The sequence below is a fragment of the Sciurus carolinensis genome, chromosome 8 (genome assembly GCF_902686445.1).
Source record: "Sciurus carolinensis chromosome 8, mSciCar1.2, whole genome shotgun sequence".
NCBI lineage: Eukaryota > Metazoa > Chordata > Mammalia > Rodentia > Sciuridae > Sciurus > Sciurus carolinensis.
In genome coordinates, this window is record NC_062220.1 from 81,494,652 (window position 1) to 81,510,789 (window position 16,138).

The 16,138-nt window shown below is 40.2% G+C and overlaps 1 protein-coding gene across 1 annotated transcript in view; it reads left to right on the forward strand.

Annotated features, from left to right (window-relative positions):
- Dnah11 (dynein axonemal heavy chain 11) overlaps positions 1–16,138 on the forward strand; it is a 332,397-nt gene that overhangs the window by 42,638 nt on the left and 273,621 nt on the right. Inside the window, 9 exon segments of the mRNA XM_047562330.1 lie at positions 2,382–2,519; positions 2,979–3,103; positions 3,615–3,810; positions 6,201–6,305; positions 6,450–6,842; positions 13,799–14,131; positions 14,329–14,583; positions 14,668–14,837; positions 15,050–15,272. Of these exon segments, the coding sequence (XP_047418286.1) occupies positions 2,382–2,519; positions 2,979–3,103; positions 3,615–3,810; positions 6,201–6,305; positions 6,450–6,842; positions 13,799–14,131; positions 14,329–14,583; positions 14,668–14,837; positions 15,050–15,272 (1,938 nt within the window).

Consider the following 16,138-nt stretch of genomic DNA (forward strand, 5'->3'; position numbering starts at 1 on the left):
TAGGGGGAGAAATGTAGAAATCCATTTTTAACCTTTTGAGGTCATTGTGAAGGAAAACATTGATATCCTCCTTAAAATAAGTCTTAGTTCTGTGAGAAGGAAGCAAGAGGTTCCAGAACAATGACCTTTATTTTCATTCTTGAGGGTAATTTTTAACACGTTTGTGATAATGAATATTATGATAATGTACACTAAGACATTGTAACTTTTACTTTTTGGTTTTATCACCTACCCAAAGAATATTTCCCATCTTTCCTTCTTTGCATTTGGAGTTAGGTGCCACTAAGCAGGAAGGCAAGGTGAGAAGTAGCAAGGAAACTTCTGGTCTTGTGTTTCTGTTAGGCCCAATATAATAAGTGTTTGAAAAATAATGTTGTGAAATAAATGTATTTCTCAATTGTTGCTGGAGAACACTTCTTTGTTAAACTCATGAGGCAGCGTTGACTTTTGAATTTACAGGAAGCCCAAACATAACAAAACAATGGCTGTAAGAAGAAAGTTAATAATTTATATTTTGCTATGTAGAAGCTAACCAAGACAATTTAAAATATTTAGCGGTTTCTGTGATAGATATGATCAATATTACCAGAAAAAGCTGGAATGTTTTTGTCTAGATTGGCCCCTAAGATATATTTAGATTTACATTTTAGTTTGTATGACTTTTTTCATTATGTTGGTGTTTTGCTTTTTTTTTTTTTTTTTCGTTGAGTGTAGTTTCTGGAAATGTTTGCATAACTTTTATAATGAAGCTATTTTTTAAATAAGTTTTGAGAAATACCTAATATATTCTGAACAAAATCCTTTTTCATCTTGCTAACAAGGCATAAGGTTTGACAGTTTTTCTGTCACCTTAAGTACATTTCATTATTTTGAGGTGGCATCTTTTAAAATACATAATAAGATGCCAAATAAGGGACATATAATAAAGCCCATAAGCAAATAACAAAACATAAAGTGCCCCTTTAAGTGACAGTAGATGCCTGAATCCATGGAGAGTATTAAACTCTGTGTACTATATTTTTTCCTATACATATGTCTCATGATAGTTTAGTTTATAGATAAGGCATAAGTAAGACTAACAACTGATAACAAGTAGAGCATTTATAACAATGTAATGTAATAAAAGGTCTTCAAAACTTAAATGTCCATTTCTAGAATTTTCCATTTAATATTTTCAGTTACCACTGGTAATGGAAACTGTAGAAAGAAAGAATTGGAAAAAGGGGACTACTGTGATGTAGCTTTCAGTGGCCCCTGTCATAAGAGGCTTCACCTTAAAGTGTAGACTCAGGTACTAGGTGGCCCAATTTAAAATCCCAGTTCTACTTTGTGACTTTTGGCAAGTTATTTCCTTCCCACAACTCAGTGTCCTCATCTAGAACACGCAATATCAGCATTTTTAAGGGCCCAGATGTACAGTATCTGGCACATAGCATAATATAAACACTATTCCATAAAAATATACACAAGAAAATCTGCATGAGCAGTAAACAAGATGAGACCAAGGAATCCAAGGTTCGGCTCCAAGGTTAGCTCTGTGGGCACCGGTGGCAAGTGTTAGTTTGAAACCTAGGGCAGGCACTTCATTGAGCAAGAGGACCTGTGGACCTTTGCTTCTGCTTTGCTGGTAAAGTGATCCTGGTCAGTCCCTGTGTCTACTTTTTCTGTCCCCTTTCATTTGGCTTCTCTGCTTGCTAGTACTTTCTACTCACTCGTAACTTTACACAGCATGGATTCAGTCAGCCATATGCTGACTCAGAATCAGAGAATCTGATTAGCTCAAGGCATAGGTTTGAGCCAGGACTTTCATGTCAAAGGAGGCATCCACCTGTGGAGTGGTTGGTTTTGGAACAAAACACTGCTGTCCCAGGTTACTGTCAGGGATGGCTAGATCTTGTGGGTACACAGGGGCTATGGGAAGAACAGTTGGTGTGAGTGGTACACTTGGTGTAATTATTGATGGTGAAATCAGGAGGTCCTCCTCATGGATATGTGGATTCTTATATCTAAAGAATATATATGCAGGAGGGAAGAAAAAATAACATGTGTATCACACTTGCTTCTATTATCACATACACAAGCATCTTCAAAAATGCTCCCTGATGCCCAATAGGAAGTATTATTAGCTGAGAGCAGGGACTTCTGACGGGTGGGCTGTTTCTGACCCCTCTCAGTTTCCACTGAGAGAGAAGAATTACATCTAGAATTTGACTTGTTGAATGTATAGACATTTAGAAAGATACAACATGTTGAAGCAATGTAGAGTTCTAGACTTTTCTTCTATCTAGTCAAGTCAGAGGTTTAGTGGGGGATATTATGAGCTGAATATTTGTATTAAAAACTCACAGTTCTTAACCTTTCTTTAACTTTGATTTTTCTAGCTTTTGACTATATTTGGGAATTTTCTAGAGAAACCAGTTGTCATGGAAATTTTTAGCCCACATTACAGCACACTAGTGAACATGTTGAATACAGAACTGGATATGTGTAAGCAGTTATATAATGAACATATGGAACAGGTAAGTGGTGTGAGGTTGACCATATTCACAATATCATTTTTGTAGGTAATAGCCTAGATCTATATTTGATTATATCTAAAGATTAAATAGAGGTATTAATTTTTTTAATTTAACTGGTTTCTTATGGAGATGGAGAACTTGCTTTAGGACCATAACGCTTCTAATCAAGTTATTAAACACTTTATTTTTTGTAATACTGAGGATTCAACCCAAAGGCACTTTACCACTGAGCTATATTCCCAGTCCCTTATTTTGAGACAGGATTTTGCTAAGTTTCTGAGGCTGGCCTGGAACTTGCAATCCTCCTCCCTCAGCCTCCCCAGTCTCTGGGATTACAGGCAGGCACCACTCAGATAGGTTTTATACTGAAGTACCAAAATGAACTGTTACTTACAAAGTTGGAAAGCATCCTCATTAAATGTTCCTTCTCTTCCTCTTCACCAAAATATCAACTTGCAGATTGAACATGGTCTTGTAGTTCTTAACAAGAATATGCCATTTACCTCTGGAAATATTAAATGGGCCAAAGAGGTCCTTGAGCGCCTTCAAATGTTTTGGTCAAACTTTTCATCTCTCCATTATCTGTAAGTACTGAGGCCTATGTCAAGGTAAATTATCCTAATGTTACAGGTGGTTTTTATATAGGGTAGCACTCAAGAAGTCATTGCTTCATTTAATTCTCTTCACTGGTTTGTTAGGGGGCTCCATCTTTGTGGTTGTAATACTTTTGATGGGACTCAGGTCCTTTTTTTCTTCATACTTTTTTTTCATCCATAATGTTTGTTATGATTTTTTGCTATTATTTTACCTTTCTCTGGTAATAAACACACTTCTAATTATGCATTTCTCTGTGCCTTTTTTAACTCTGTAGAGATTAGTATCTTGTTGCTGTTGACATTTAGCAAAATCTTTGGAGTTCCATTTATTTATAACTGTATATTTTAAAGCAAAAATAATTCAAAAGCATTATTTGGTACTTATTGTTTCTCCTCCAGGGCATTTATAATGTATAACATCATCATTTATGTATATTATATTATTGTAAAATAAGCTGAAATCAATATATAGAAAAGTGGAAAAGCTTTATTCCTACAGATTCTCGGACAATCCTGATGAAGCTGCAGTGTATCAGAAGTATGTCGAAATGACCACTTTACTAGACCAATTTGAAAATCATATCTATAATGAATGGAAAGCTACTGTGGATGAAATCTGTGAATTCAATTTGAATCAACCCTTGGTTAAATTCAGTGCCATAAATGGTCTTCTTAGTGTCAACTTTGACCCAAAGGTAGGGGTTTGGTTTTCTAAGATGTTTTATAGATGCTATTATAATCCTTAAGTAAATCTCTGAAATATTTCTGGATAGGCTTACATTTCTAATCATTTATACATTATTTTGGGAAAATGTCACTGCTGTGAGGAATATAATTATAAACAGCTTCCAGTAAGTCTTTCCTTAAAGATGTATTTTCTAAGTCTTAATTAATTATTCTTTGCTATTTTGTCTTATAATTATTTCTTGGCCACCCCACTCTTTCTAGGTGTGAGCTTTCGAGGGTGGGCTTCATTTCATTTTTCTTTGTGTCTGTGTCTCTAGTGTCTGGCACTTGGTAACACTTACTAAATGTTAGCTCGGCTGAACTGAATCATTAGTTTTTACCAGATGGTTTCTGGCTTAAATATTTTTATAACAAATACTAGTTTTTTAGTCCATTAAAACTCTATCATGTGAGTTAAGATTTTTGGGAATCCACTGACTACTTGGAATAAAAACCAGTCATGTTTTTGGCAGATATTGGTAAATATCTATTTGTCATAGTTTCTTTAAAATGGAAAATAAGCTTGTGTATGATGGTTAAACTGATGGTAATTTTAATAAAACATAAAAAAATTATATAAAACATAATACTTTTTTTTAACTTTTTTTTTGTAAACAGATGGGATACATGTTGTTTCTCTGTTTGTACATGGCGTAAAGGCATACCATTTGTGTTATCATAAATTTACATAGGGTAATGTTATTTGATTCATTCTGTTATTTTTTCCCTTCCCCCCACCCCTCCCACCCCTCTTTTCCCTCTATCCAGTCCTTCCTTCCTCCGTTCTTGCCCCCCTCCCTAGCCCTAACTCTAACCCTAACACTAACCCCTCCCATACTAACAGTTAAATAATGTCCAGGATGAGGACTGTCTTTATTGAACAGATCTTTTGTTATCCCATGATACATTACGTAACAAAGGGAAATTTCACATTTTGTCAATTTTCTCAATAAATTTATCATGTTATGTAATGATATTGCTTATAGAAACCTTATCAGTGATCATGGTCATATGTACATGTGTACAAAAATTATATGGTACATATGTATGTACATATATGTTATATATATATATATATATATAATAGGTATGTATATATTTTAAACATCTCCAACTCTTTCAGCTTGCCAGATTAGGGGCACAAAATAAGCTTTCTTTTCTATTGAGCTACCACAGCTGTGCTTTACAATAAAGGGCAAGATTATGTTAAGATTTCATGACCAAAAACAAAAAAAAATCTGGCTGAATTTTGAGGTAGTAAAGATCATCGCTTCACTATTGGCGATTACCCAGTCTTCCCTGGCAGTTCAAATCCATGCCAAGAGGGTAGGGGAGTTAACGTCACTGAATTGAGAGTCATGCTCCATGGTCTAGTACTGCTTCATTTCCCTAAAATATATGCAAAAAATAGTATTACTTTCCAAAGACCAAATGTTTTGAAATGCAGCTGCTAACCCACAGTGTCAGGGGAGGGAAGTCAAGAAGTTCATTGGATTAGACACGGGAATGAAGGCAAGGGAGTGGGGAGAGGAATAGGTAAGACAGTAGAATGAATCAGACATAACTGTCCTATGGTCATATATGAATACATGACCAGTGTAATTCCACATCATGTACAACCACAAGAATGGGAAGTTATACTCCATGTATGCATAATATGTCAAAATATACTCTATCGTCATGTATGACTGAAAAAAACAAATAAAAAATTCTTAATAGCATTACTTATTTTGCTAATGAAACTCAGAACACACATCAGTATTTGATCTAGAGGACAGAGGATCCTTTGTACTTACAGATTTCATAAAATCAGTTTAATATAGAGATAGGTTTCTGGGGCTGGGGTTTAATATAGAGATAGGTTTCTGAGGGAGCTCAGCTCATAGAGTGCTTGCCTCACAAGCACGAGGCCCTGGGTTCAATTCCCAGCACCAGAAAAAAAAAAAAAAAAGGGTTTCTTGAAATGTTTTAGGACTGGTGTGAATTACCATTGACTTAGCCAACATATACAAGATATTTTCCCTCTGAAAGAAATTATGATCAAATATGCCACTGCCCACCAAAAGCATGACAGGTCATTCCATATGGCATGTGGAGTCCCCAACTCTTAACTGTCAGGATAAAGTTTTAACTAACTAAAAAACTGGTATGGGTTATAAACATAGTGGAGTCTATAAACCTCTGTTAGGTTATGGAAGGCATGATTTTTCATTTTAAAAAACATGAAACAAAAGTCTATCTTGATGATTTGGAAATGTTGTAACCATTGGATGAACTGTTAAGTGTTTCTAGTTAAACTTGTGTTGAAGTAGAATGATATTCTTCAAATACGCAGTAATCCTTGCTGCTCTTTGAATAGCTGGTGGCTGTGTTGAGAGAAGTGAAATACCTTCTGATGCTCGGGAAATCAGATATACCAGATTCAGCGCTCGCCATCTTCAAAAAAAGGAACACTATTTTAAAGGTTGGTGTTTGGGGATCCCATGTTTTGATTGGAAGTATTTTTAATTTTAATCATTAGCATGTAGACCTAAGACATTTTGATGCCTCAAGGACAGAAAAGAGGGACCATATTTGACCTTTTTTGTTTGGGGTTTTCTTTGCTCAGTACATTGGAAACCTTGAACTTCTTGTACAAGGGTATAATAAGCTGAAGCAGACTCTTCTAGAAGTTGAGTACCCTCTGATTGAAGAAGAACTGGGGGCTATTGATGAGCAACTGGAGGCGGCTGTGACGTGGCTGACGTGGCAGCATGACTGCTGGGGCTACGTGGAGAAGGTGCAGGCGGCCACCGCAGAGCTGGAGCGCAGGGTGGAGCACACGCGGAACAACCTGCAGGCGATGCAGCAGATGATGAGGGCCTGGGCCGAGTGTCCGCTCCTGCCCAGGAGGGAGCACAGAAGGGAGGCTGCTTTGACTTTGGATGACAAGGGCGATCTGTTTGCTAAAAAATACAAGTTAATCCAAGAAGATGGCTGCAAGATACACACCCTGGTAGAGGTAATTGCTTTGAAAGTTTCAAAAGTTATTGCTTTTTTACAATTAGCTTAGAGAAGAGCAAAAAATACTTAACCTGATAATATAGAACTCTTTTTTCCTTCTTTTTTTTTCCTCCCTTGTGCTAGGGATTGAATCCAGGGAATTTTACCATTGAGCTACATCCCCAGACTTTTTTTCTAAAATTTTGAGACAAGGTCTCACCAAGTTGCAGTCCTCCTGTCTCAGAGTTGCTCGGATTACAAATGTGGGCCACCAGGCCTGGTGTAGACTCTTTTATTGAACCTGAAGGAGATTTATGAATGGCCAAGTGAAGCAGTTAAAGTAGAAGAATTTGTGTTCTTGTCTGTGACTTCTGTGGTCCTCACTGCTCTTGTTCCTGAGGGAAGAGATTAGAATGTGAGCTGTTGATCAAACAGAAAGGTTGGAGGTGGAATCCTTATCTTTGTCAGGATTGTACCTACATTCCTGGATACTATTAATAGTTGCCACCAGTGTGGAACACCTCTTAGGTAACAGACACCTTGTTTATATCATCTCCTGTAACCCTCTGAGCCATCTCCTGACAAGAGGCAGAGTTACTGTCCTTTTAACAGATATTTGAATTTGTAAATTTTTTTGGTTTTGGTATTAGGGATTGAGCCCAAGGGCATTTAACCACTGAGCCACATCCCCACGCTTTTTTATATTTTATTTTAAGACAGGGTCTCACTGAGTTGCTTAGGGCCTCACTAAGTTGCTGAGGATGGCCTCAAACTCATGATCCTCCTGTCTCAACCTCCCAAGTTACTGGAATTACAACTGTGTAACAGGCAGTATTTTACCAAACAAACAAACAAACAAAAAACAACAACAAAAAGCTAACAAAGAAAACCCCCATCCCCTTGTCTCATGGAGTTTACACCCTAGACAGGGAAGGTAGCAAGAGAAAATAACAAACACGTAATAAACTTGTCAGTTGAAATAGAAGCAATGAAGAAAAATGAAGTAGAAACGGTGGACTGCAGAAAACCAAAAAGGGGTGAAGTGCATTGGATGTCAGGAGAAAGGGGGTTCTAGGGAGTGAAAGTGCAGAAACCTTTGAGGTGGAGCAACCTGGCCTGCCCAACGATCAGTTTGAGAGCCATCATGACCAAAGCAGAATGTGGGAGGGAAATGGTAGTAGGCGATGACATTCCATGGACCTAAGAGCACACCCCATAGTGTGTCTGGCCGTTCTGAGGACTTCGGATTTTAGTCTAGAAACAGCTGCTGGACTTTCTGACTCAGAGCTCTCTCTCTGTTGACTGTAAGCCACAGGAGAGCCAGGAAGGGGTAGCAGACCATTAGGAACTTACTCTTATAATCCAGGCAAGGAATAAGACACCTTGGGTCAGGTGGAAGTGAGAAAGAGCATTTATAGTCTAAATATTTCGAAGGCAGAGTGAGCCGGATTTTCCATGTGGAGTCATAGAAGAGAGAAATCAAGCAGGACTTCAATGTCTTTGGCTTTCTCATGATGATATGGGGAAGACTGGTGGAATGTGTTTTATATGACATGTCCTGGCTTCGGACCTGGCAGAGGTGCTTGCCCCAGTAGAGATTTTGAGTTGGCTGACGTTGCCAATGTATGTTGCGTTCGAGGGCAGAGACCAGATGAGTAACCCAGAACTGAGAATTGTGACCATGTATATGATATTTAAGCCATGGGATCAGACGAGGTTACATGGGAGATTAATGTAGTCCAAGGGTCTTGAGGTCCTCCCTGAGGTCACAGGGAGAGGAAGGATCCTTCCTAAAAACAGAGTGTTAGCCTGGAAATTACATTTGGAAGAAAAGAAGGGAAAGAGGTCAGCCCTGTCCCATCCCAACTTAGAACCCAAAAATGAGGGCAGTGGTCGAGTGTCAGATGGGGCAGACTGGAAATTACTGATGACCTTGACTTGGTACAGTGGCAGAGTGGAAGCCTGATTGGAGTAGGCGAAGGAGGAATGGGAGAAATGGGAGTAGAGACATCCAATGAGCTCTTATTTATTTATTTTTTTGAGGGTACTGGGGATTGAACTCAGCCCTATTTTGTATTTTATTTAGAGACAGGGTCTCACTGAGTTGCTTAGTGCCTCACTTTTGCTGAGGCTGGCTTTAAACTCTAGATCCTCCTTCCTCAGCCTCCTGAGCTACTGGGATTACAGGCATGCACCACCATAACTGGCCCAGTGACCTCTTTACAGGTTCTGTAGTGGGGCAAACTAAAAATTGGCTAGTACCTAGGATGCATAGGTCAGAGTGAGAATTTCATTTTTCATATTAGCTGATGTTCTTATGTTGATTGGGATGATCTCAGAAAAAATTCTTGGAAAGTCATTGTGGGGATGGAATCTAACAAATACGTATAGATGTTGGCTGTAGGTAGAAGCATGGGACGTTTAATTGTAGTAAAATAGATGGTAGGCACATGGGGGGGCACAGCTGGGGATGGGAATGTAGGTAGGCTGATTTCTCATTGTTCTTATTTCTTAAGAAAAAGAGAGAAAAATAAAAAATACGTTCTTTATTTCTCCCAAACATCTTGTTATATGGAGTCTAAGTAGGCATAGTCCTCAGGCACGATCATTGTCCTTGAGCAGAGCAGACAAACCTTCTCCCTTGGCTCTTCCATCCTGCACCCATCCTGAAACACCACCATGTGATGAAAGGGCTCTTGGTACAGGCTGGAAGCCAGGGTTTTCAGTCTCTGTCTTCTAGAAACCCGGCTTGAATTTTTCCATGTGTGAAGTGAAGGTCTTTGTCTCTAGGCCCCCTCTCAGCTGGAGAACAAAACAATGGATTATGGTGTCCCTGCTGAGAACTGTGTGTGACCCATCATCTAGCTCACAGCAGCAACCTGTCATTTACTCATTCAAGACATACTTGCGAGCCTCCTGCATGCCTGCCAACATTTGAGGTTTCTGAGGTACATCAGTGAACAGCACTGGCGAAGATCCCTGCTTTCATGGAGATGAACGTCTAGTGATGGAAGAGAGAATATAATTCAGATTAGACTAGAGGAGAGACGATGAGAAGTAGTAAGTGCTATAGAAAAAAAAGACAAAGTTCGAGCCGGGCGAGGGAATTCTGGAACATGGAGTCAGGGGTGCATTTTAAACCAGATCAGGGTAGACTGCAATGAGGAGGTAAGGCTTTGTTTGACAAAGACCTGCAGGCTGTCTAGTCAACCAGGTGAGTATTTGAGCAGAGAGTATTCAAAAGCCGTGACTGCTTGGCAGAAGCACCCTGGCCAGATAGAAGAAAGACCAGGAAGGTGAGTGGTGGGAACAGAGGGAGCAGAGGAGAGAGGAGGCAGCTCAGGTGAGGCACAATATATTCTTTATCCTGAAGTCTGTGGGGTGCCCCTGATGCATTTTGAGGAGTAAATAAAATGTGACTTTGGATTCCACAGGCTTTCTGGCTGTTGTGTTGAGACTGTAGGGAGGCAAGGGAAGAAGCAAGAGCTCATAGGTTGCTCTAGTGGTAATTTAGGTGTCCTAGTACATCTGAGCTGCTATAACAAAAGATTTTAAACTGGGCATCTTATGTTTATTTCTCCCAGTTCTAGAGATCAAGGCGCCAGCATGGTCAGCTCTGGGTAGAGTCCCCTTCCATATGACAAACTGCTACCTTCTTGCTGTGACCTCATGGAAGGGACAATCAATCTCTCTCAGGCCTGTCTTACAAAGGCACTAGTCCTGTTCATGAAGGCTCTGCCATTGTGACCTAATCACTTCCCCAGCCCCATCTCCTATTTTCATCACCTTGAGGTCTAGGATTTCAGCACATGAATTTGAGAGGACACAACATTCATACCATGGTAACAGATGACAGCCTAGACCAGGGTAGTAGCAGTGGACATGATTAGAAGCAGCTGAATTCTTTGTATTAAGTGGAGCAATTTTCTAACAAGATGGAAGTGGAAGGTAAAGGAAGAGGCATTCATTGAAGGGTCCACTTCTGGTCAAGTGGAAGTTGCAGTGTATTCAGACAGGAAAGGCTGTGAGGGGAGACAGGGGGGCAGATCAGGATTTCAAGTTTGGGGTGCCCCTCCATCAAACAGAAGAGTTGGTCATGCAATTGGATTCACGAGACTAGAGTTAGGGGGAGAGGTCCACTCTGGAAATACAAATGAAAGAGGAGTAGCTGGCAATGGTATTTAAGCCGGTAGAAGAGATCGCTGAGAAGATAAAAGCAACTAGGGAATGGAAGAAAATCAAGGACAGTTGGTCAGGGCACTGTTCTCCCCTTGAGACTGGATTGAAGGCTGCCAGAAGTGCAGGAAAGGGGCAGTGGTACACACAGCAGAGGCGAACCAGGAGGGTGGCATCCAGGAAGCTAAGTGAAAGCATTGTTTTGTAGATTTTCTTACCACAAAGTAAGATGTGGTCCGCTTGATGTGCTATAGTGAACATGTGTAACAAATTCCAAGGTGTCTGAAACATCTAAGTTGTGATTGTTTCCTCTTGACAATTTGCAAGGACAGACGCTTTGCCCCTGCCATCTGTAATCATGGCCCGTATTAGCGTCCTAGGGCTGCTATAACAAAGCAACACAGATGGGGCTTTGAAAATGACAGAAATTTTATTCTATCCTTGTCTGGGGGCTGGAAGTCTGAAATCGAGGAATAGACAAGGCCCCATTCCCTCTGGTGCTCCTGGGTGATCATGAAAGGATTATGGGGTGTACTCACATGCAAAGAAGGTATATATCTGGATTTTTTCTTTTTCTCTCAGCAATGTCATAATTAAGTCTTGCCCCTGACTACCCTAGTCATGTCTTGGGTTACTGTGAATCATTATGTGATTTTTAGGTCACCCCTACAACTGTTTATACATTAGAATTTGTCTCATGGAAGACAGATGATGGCTTATAATTAGTTTTCTGTTACATTTTCTAGATAAGAATTTTTCTTTTAAAAGTACTCCCCTAATGGTAGTGTAGGGGTTTTAAACCATTAAGATTTATGAATCCCAATTTAAATGCTTTGAAAGTATGGCCCACGCAAGATATGACTGGAAACTTCTAAGGTTTTGCAGTGCCTGTTGAGAGAACAAAGTTGGAATTTTTCTACTAATAGATGGATTCTCCTTCTTTTAGTCGAAAACCAAGCAGGTTTGAAATCACCATCCCCAGTCACAGAACTAAGGTGAGCTTGTGATTTGGGGGACTGTATGCCAACTTCAAACAGAAGTTCAATGTTCATTCCCATACATCGCGTCCTCGAAGGGCCCCCACCCTCGCCTCTGATGGGTCAGCGCATGCCTGAAGCTGGTGCGCAGGCACCGGTGAGGACTGGGGTGGGAAGGCAGCAGGGACCTGCAGAGGTGGCCAGCCCTGCCTCCTCAGGCCAGATCCTCTGCCTTGTGAGATGTCCCTGATGTCATCTGGAGAAAGGCAGAATCTTTCCAGGAGCAGAGAGAAGAGGAAGGGCAGAACCTCGGAAGAGGGGTCTGGAAGGGACCTGAGTGACCGTTTAGTGGCTCTCCTTTCTCTTTCTTTTCCCTTTACCCTAATATGTAAAAATAGATTTCCTGTAAATGCCACAACATGATATAAACCATCTCTCTAGGGATGAGAAAGTATATGTGATATGTCAGCAAAGGCCTACCTACCCTGGGGGACTCAAGAGGACTGGTCTCCAGTCCTAGCTCAGTTGCTAATTTCCTACCAGGGCGACAGTGTGTTATAGGTCTTTGTTTTCCTATCTTTAGAATGAGCAGACTAAAGAAGGTGATTTGAGGGTTTTTTTTTTTTTTTTTTTCTTTCTTTCTTTGCTCTAAGATGTATGCTTTGTCTTTCTAGTACCTACTAAGGAACTGGGCTGCTGTGTACAGCTTCCCAGGATGTGCACTGTGCAACTGCAGGAGTGTGGGTCACATAGACTACACAGCATTCTCAAGGGTAGAAGTTCTTCAATTTGGGGGCAGCACACCCCTCGAATTCTTCCTGCCCTGCCTTATCAGGAATTAGGTTCACCTCTGTCATTCTGATTCTTGCACAGAGCATATACCTATCCTGGGTCATATAGTCACAGTAAGGATAATCAAAGACAGAAGACAGTATAGTCTACCTTACAATCAGCTTTTGTTCCTGTATCGTTTTTTCTCTGTGCTCTAGTTTCTGCCTTGGCAACTGCTGCCTGTGCTGGGTAAACTATGCAAACTTTGCTACGCAAATAGTTTCTCTGGAATCAACCACCTGATCTTTTCACACCATTGCCTCTAGCCTAGCACATGATATGCCCAGTCTGTCGCCATCTTTAGCTACATCTCTGTCTGCTGGTCCTACTTTGCTTCGCTGGCCCATCCATTATTTCACCCACACTCTTAGGAAATGCAGGAGTGAAAGAAATCCGTTTTTTGGAAGCACGTGAGGAGCTAAGACTTCACAGTCCAAGCTGAGTCACACATAGATACTTTGAAGAAAAAAAATATATTCTTTGTGTTTGAATAAAGTTTGGCAACAATTGTATTAAATCACATTTCACAGACTTGACATAATATGGATGCTGGGAGTCTTCAAAAACAGGCTCAGCACTTCCCCTGACTTGACTTCAGATATCCCAGAACAGCCTTCTTAGAAGGACCAGTTTGAGAAACTGTTTCCTTTTGGGCAAGGCAATGTCCAAGCCCATATTGAGTTGGGGACACAGTAGGAACTACAGCCCAGATCTAACACTTGTAGAATTCACTGGAAAACTAGCGTTTCCTATCTGTATCTGAAGATAGCAATCTTCATATTGATTTTTTTTTTTCCTTTAAAGAATGACTTTTGAATGTATATTGTACTTGAACTTGGTGTTATAAAATCCTGCTTAGGTCTTTGCCTTCTGGCTTAATGTCTGCAACCCAGTGTTTGGATATTCCTGTGAAATGCAGTCACTTAAACAGAAAGCTTTCATTTTTATTTTCGTTATTAATAGTCATCTGTTAACCCTTGTCTGTTTCTAGGAAAACAGGAAGCTTTTCAAAGCCGATCCTTCTCTGGATACCTGGAAAATTTATGTAGAATTCATCGATGACATCGTGGTGGAAGGCTTTTTCCAGGCAATAATGTGTGACTTAGACTTCTTTCTGACAAATACTGAGAAACAACCAAAACCTGCACCATTTTTTCAAGTACAAATGGTCTTAACACCCCCTGAGATCGTGTTTAAACCTTCTTTAGAAAGAGAGGCTGGTGATGGCTTCTATGATCTCGTAGAAGAAATGCTGTGCAATAGTTTTAGAATGTCTGCCCAGATGAAGCGAGTAGCAGCACATCTGGAAATAGCCAACTATCAGGTATTTTCTTTGAAAATGGGTATTAGCATTTATATGAATGATTCAGAAATACACTGGGGTGGTAGGAAGCACAAGGGAAGAAGCTGGTAAAACTTCCTGTGAACTACTGTTCCTTTGAAAAATTGCCTCCACTAATTATATTGCCCGTTAATTGGCAACAAGGTGAGCTTGAATATGTGCTTGGTTTTCTCCTTTAGAACGACATGGATAATATGTTAGGCCTGGCAGAGGTTAGGCGGGAGATAATGAATAGAGTGGCAGACGTCATCAGCAAAGTCCTGGATTTCAGAAACTCCCTGGAGACCTATGCTTATCTCTGGGTGGATGACCGAGCTGAATTTATGAAGCATTTTCTCCTGTATGATCATACTGCAGTATCAGAGGAAATGGATGCTCATGCCAATGGAGAAATCCCGGAACAACCACCAACTCTTGAACATTTTAAAGAACAGGCAAGGAAAATCCTTAGTTTGTGTTGTTGTTAATCGGCTTTGCATGGAGTTGTTGAAGTTATTTTTGTTTGTTTTTATCTGTAGATTGATATTTATGAAGCTTTGTATGTTCAGATGAGCAAGTTTGATGACTTCAGAGTGTTTAACAGTTGGTTCAAGGTGGACATGAAACCTTTCAAAGTGAGCTTACTAAATGTGATTAAGAAGTGGAGTTGGATGTTTCAGGAGCATCTTTTGAGATTTGTCATTGACAGGTAGCCTTTATATTTTGATATTTGAAATTATACTAACTTTTTTTTAGTTGACTGCTTTCTAATTGAGATATTGATTTTTAAGAGCATGCGTACTGCCTATTCCATAATAGAAATAATGAGTAATGTTTAATCAGGTACATAATGAAAATAAGATCCAATTAAAAGTCTTATGCTGCTAAATGTTTTAATGAATTTATGTATGTATTTAATAGTCTGAATGAGCTGCAAGAATTTATAAAGGTGACAAATGGCGGACTTCAGAGAGAACTGAGTGAAGGCGATCACGAGGGCTTAGTTGACATCATGGGCCATCTTCTGGCCGTAAGAAGCCGGCTGAGAGCCACGGATGAACTCTTCGAACCTCTGAAAGAAACCATCATGCTCCTGGAAAGCTATGGCCAGAAGATGCCTGAGCAAGTCTATGTTCAGCTGGAGGTGAGTGGGGAGGCTAAATACTCACGGGTACCTAAGTGGAGCATCTGCTGCAGCCAGTGTGTCAGTGGCACCCGTGACTTCCTCATAACAGTTCATACTGTAGACACTTTTCATTTTTTAGGTTAGGAATCTGAAAGCTTAGACTAGAACTTTTTGAAGGTCACACAGGTGGTGAAGCCAGCCAGCACTTAGCTGTAGGTGTTTCATGGCAGAAGACTTCTGTGCCCCCTGACCCACTGATGGAAGTCATTCAGGTTGGAGAGAGCCTCTCGGTTGCTCTTTGGAGCCCCAGATTTCCCATGATTCACATATGTGAAATATATCCATGTTCTTCCTCATTCAGAACTGCCGGTCAGCTCAGAAGTGTTCTAGGCCTGGAAACATTTCATGGACATGCTAGTTAAGAATAAATAAATAAATAAATGGAGCCTGGTTTGGATGGAGAAATCGCTGTGTTTCCCAAGCAGATTTCTGTGCTATCCTCATATTCTCTGTGCTCTGGAAAGATTCGGTGGCTTCCATGTGCCAAATGATGAACAAAGTCTTTTTAATTATAATTGAAATCAGGAACAAAAATCTTACAATGGAGGCTCTGTTCTCCTGCCCACCCTGAAGTTCTGTGGATGGTGGGAGTGGAGGGGACTTAGAAGCTGGGCTTACATTTTACCTTGCAAATGTGGTCAGTGGACAGACACGTTAACCAAAAAGCTTTCACTGGATTCTAGCTCAGCCTGTTCAGTTGTCAGAGCACAAAACACAATTGAGATTTGTATTTAAGTACTGTGGAGGCCCATCTCACCTGCTTGCCTGGACACAGCAGTTAAAGTCACAGAGCATGCTTCCTGTTTGGTAGACTATTTCTTGGG